General features: G+C 34.5%; 1 protein-coding gene across 1 annotated transcript in view; it reads left to right on the top strand.

Moving 5' to 3' along the window:
* The window catches only part of LOC106464555 (corticotropin-releasing factor-binding protein-like), a 49,887-nt gene that overhangs the window by 36,202 nt on the left and 10,227 nt on the right, over positions 1-3,458 (top strand). Inside the window, exon 6 of the mRNA XM_022392289.1 lies at positions 1,890-1,998. Within this exon, the coding sequence (XP_022247997.1) occupies positions 1,890-1,998 (109 nt within the window). The remainder of the gene's footprint in view (positions 1-1,889; positions 1,999-3,458) is intronic.

Below are 3,458 nucleotides of genomic sequence, written 5' to 3'. Positions count from 1 at the left end.
GGTTTCTAGCGTTGTAAGTGCGCAGACATACCGCTGTGCCACTGGGGGGCTTGAATAACGATCTCAGATTAATATCTCAGTGGTAAGTTTACGAACTTACAACACGAAAATCCGAAGTTCGATTCATCGTGGTGGACACAGCAGATAGCCCAGTGTGACATTTCTCTGAAACAAATAAAAACAAACAAGATTAGTATTTTTGTCATTTTACAAAAATGCACTCAGAGTTCAGTTTATACAGCAAGTTTGTTTGTTTCTTGTTAAGTACAAAGCTACACAATGGGCTAGCTCTGCTCTGCCTACCATGGGTATCAAAACCCAGTTTCTAGAGTTATAAGTCTGCAGACATACCGCTGTGCCACTGGGGGCTATAGAAAAAGAAAAAAAAGAGAGATGTTTCCTTGTAATGTCATAATTGTCGTATTAACTAACATCTATTATTTTATCACATTTATGCACGTCTTTTGACTTGTGAAAACTCGTATAATGTAAAAAAATGCAGGTTGCAATGACTCCCAAATAGTGCTACAGCCAAAGTGGCGTTCTGGAAATATCCTAGATTTTAGAGATTTTGAAAGTATTTATAGTGTTTGAAAATGTGGCGTAAAGCCATCATTATTGCTATGAAGTGAAAACTGCCATTGACAATAATTTCAATAAGTAACTGTTAAAGTATAACATAGATAATATGGATATTTAATGACTGAAATTGCAGACAAATTAAAAAGTAAAATATAATGAACAGTATATTACTATAAAGATCTTTTGTAATGGTATTTTATCAATGATTTTGATTCATGAAATGGTGCAATCAATCCCATACTAATTGCACCGCTTGCTACGCCCCTAGCTAATGAGACAATAAAGTAAAACCTGTCGTGATTTTAAAATTCTCTATACAATAATGAACAATTAAGGGATAGAAATTCTAGAGGAAAATCTTGCATATCCGAAACATATATCTATATTTAAAAAAATTGTTCATGTTAATGTATTTCTTAAAACATGTTTCAATTGTGTTGCAGCTATTAAAGGTTAAAATAAGTAAATGATATCTGAATATCACACGTAAGTATAGAACTATCAATACATTGATATAAGGAAGGATTGTGATTAAATTTATGTTCATGATGTCAAAAAAAAAACACGTAGGCTTAAAAAGACTTGATACAAAATCCCTATAACCCGAAAGCTTTCTTCTTCAGGGTAGATGCCCGGCATGGCCAGGTGGTTAAGGCGCTCGACTCGCAATCTGAGGGTCGCGGGTTCGAATCCCCGTCACATCAAACATGCTCGCCCTTTCAGCCATGGGGGCGTTATAATGTGACGGTCAAGTAAAAGTAAAAGAGTAAAAAGAGTTGGTAAAAGAGTAGCCCACGAGTTGGCGGTGGGTGGTGATGACTAGCTGCCTTCCCTCTAGTCTTACACTGCTAAATTAGGGACGGCTAGCGCAGATAGCCCTCGTGTAGCTTTGCGCGAAATTCAAAACAAACAAACAAACAAATTCTTCAGGGTAAAACGTTTAACGTAAAAATAAATAAATATGATCACTGTATTTAAATTTTAGTGATTTAATTTGTAAACAATGGTGAACTTACACAGTTGGTTTTAAAAAAAAAAACTCAATTGAATTGTTTTATCAGGATAATTGCCTAGTAGTATTAACTGGGTACGTAATTATCAAGAAAATTTCCAAATATCCATTCGTTTTTCATTAATCCGATTATATAATGGTTTTTGTACGTATTAGCTTCTAATTTAAGGGTATTATATTCTGAGCATTATAATCTTTCGTAATACTTAAGTCTAATCAGTTTATAATAGTTTACAGTGAGAAAGGTTGAAGTTCAAATATAAAGCCTGAATGATGTTGTTATTATTTGGTCTAGTGTAAAGAGCGTGGCTTTACTGATTACGTGGAAGTCAAAGGAGGAGGAGGTATCGATCCTGATAATATGTTAGAAGCAGTAAATGTTTGTGGAACCTTTTCTGTGCCAAGTAAGTTAAAGTTGAGCTTTAATCCTTTGATATATTAAATGTTAGACCCAATTAAAATTCATAAATAAACATTGCAAATAACACTTCTCAGCGTTATAGCGTTACAAAGAGATTATTCTCCTTGAAAGCATTTTTGTTTGTTTATTTTTAAAGCTACACAATGGACACTCTATGCTCTGCCCGCTGCGGGTATCGAAATTCGATTTTGTTTTTAGCGTTATAAGTCCACTGACTTACGCATAAGTCACCGGGACAAAAACAAAACAGTAAGAGTTTTAAAAATAGTTTCGGTGTTTTATCTGGTAATATGAATAGGAATTGAAATTTCCAACTTGTACGTCACTTACCTGTACTAAAAGGTCAGGAAAGAGGCCAATAAAATCAGGTACACCCCTCCATAATTTTGAACTGTTGACCAGAATATGATCAACTAGCCAGCAACACATCCGGCGCCATGAGGGTTTTTGTCCGGTTCTTTGAACCCAATAACGTGATTGCTGTCACTTTTGTAATTTGCCCACAACTGAAAGTGTGAAATTTGTTCAGCAGCGTCACGTCTCGAACCTAAGACATTTCGATCCATAGTCCGACAAATAAAGAACTAGGCCAAAAATATGTGAGACTTAACGTAGTAAAGTCTTGATTAACCCTTCTAATAGATCTTGCAGACATTATTGCTTTGTTTGAAGATAAACCAAGGTTGTTTGCACTGGTAGCTTAGCGGTAAGACGCTAAGGGCTTATGACGCTAAAGCTCGAGATTCGATACCATCAGTGTGCACAGTGCAAATAGTCAATTGTATTACTTTGCAATTAAACACAAACAAATTTTACAATAATTTAATGAGTAATCCATTTTGAACAGGCTAACGATATTTGAAATCTGATTTGCTGTTGAAATTAACTATGACTTTTAAACAGTACAGCTTTATCTGTTACCCTTTAATCTTTTTGAGTATTTAATTTGGCTCCCCAGTGTCAGAGCGGTATGTCTGCAGAATTACAACGTTAGAAACCGGGTTTCGATACCCGTGGTGGGCAGAGCACAAATAGCCCATTTGTGCTTAACTTCAAACAAACAAACCCTCTAACCTAAGAACATTAATTAAAGACAGTAATACTCTATAAAACTATAAATTCAATTAGCCTACTCAGTTCAATTATAATGGATACTATACACAAAAATAGTTGTACAAAATTGACACTGTTGAAAAGATGGGTCAGTGAAACATGGAAATACAGTTTGTTAAATTATTCCATGTCAAGTTTCCAACTTTAATATTTGAAATTTAAGTACCGTATTTTTCGGAATATAAGACGCACCCTTATTTTGAAGACAAAATTTTTGGGGAAAAAAAGCTACAGTCGCATTTGTAAGATTTTTATTGAACAAAAATTCAATTTGATACTTCAAAATTAGTATATATTGTTCTAAACACAAAAGAGCCCAAAACATCAAAA

Source organism: Limulus polyphemus, unplaced genomic scaffold (assembly GCF_000517525.1).
Source record: "Limulus polyphemus unplaced genomic scaffold, Limulus_polyphemus-2.1.2 Scaffold1686, whole genome shotgun sequence".
Classification (NCBI taxonomy): Eukaryota; Metazoa; Arthropoda; class Merostomata; order Xiphosura; family Limulidae; genus Limulus; species Limulus polyphemus.
This window is presented reverse-complemented; position numbering and strand designations above follow the sequence as displayed.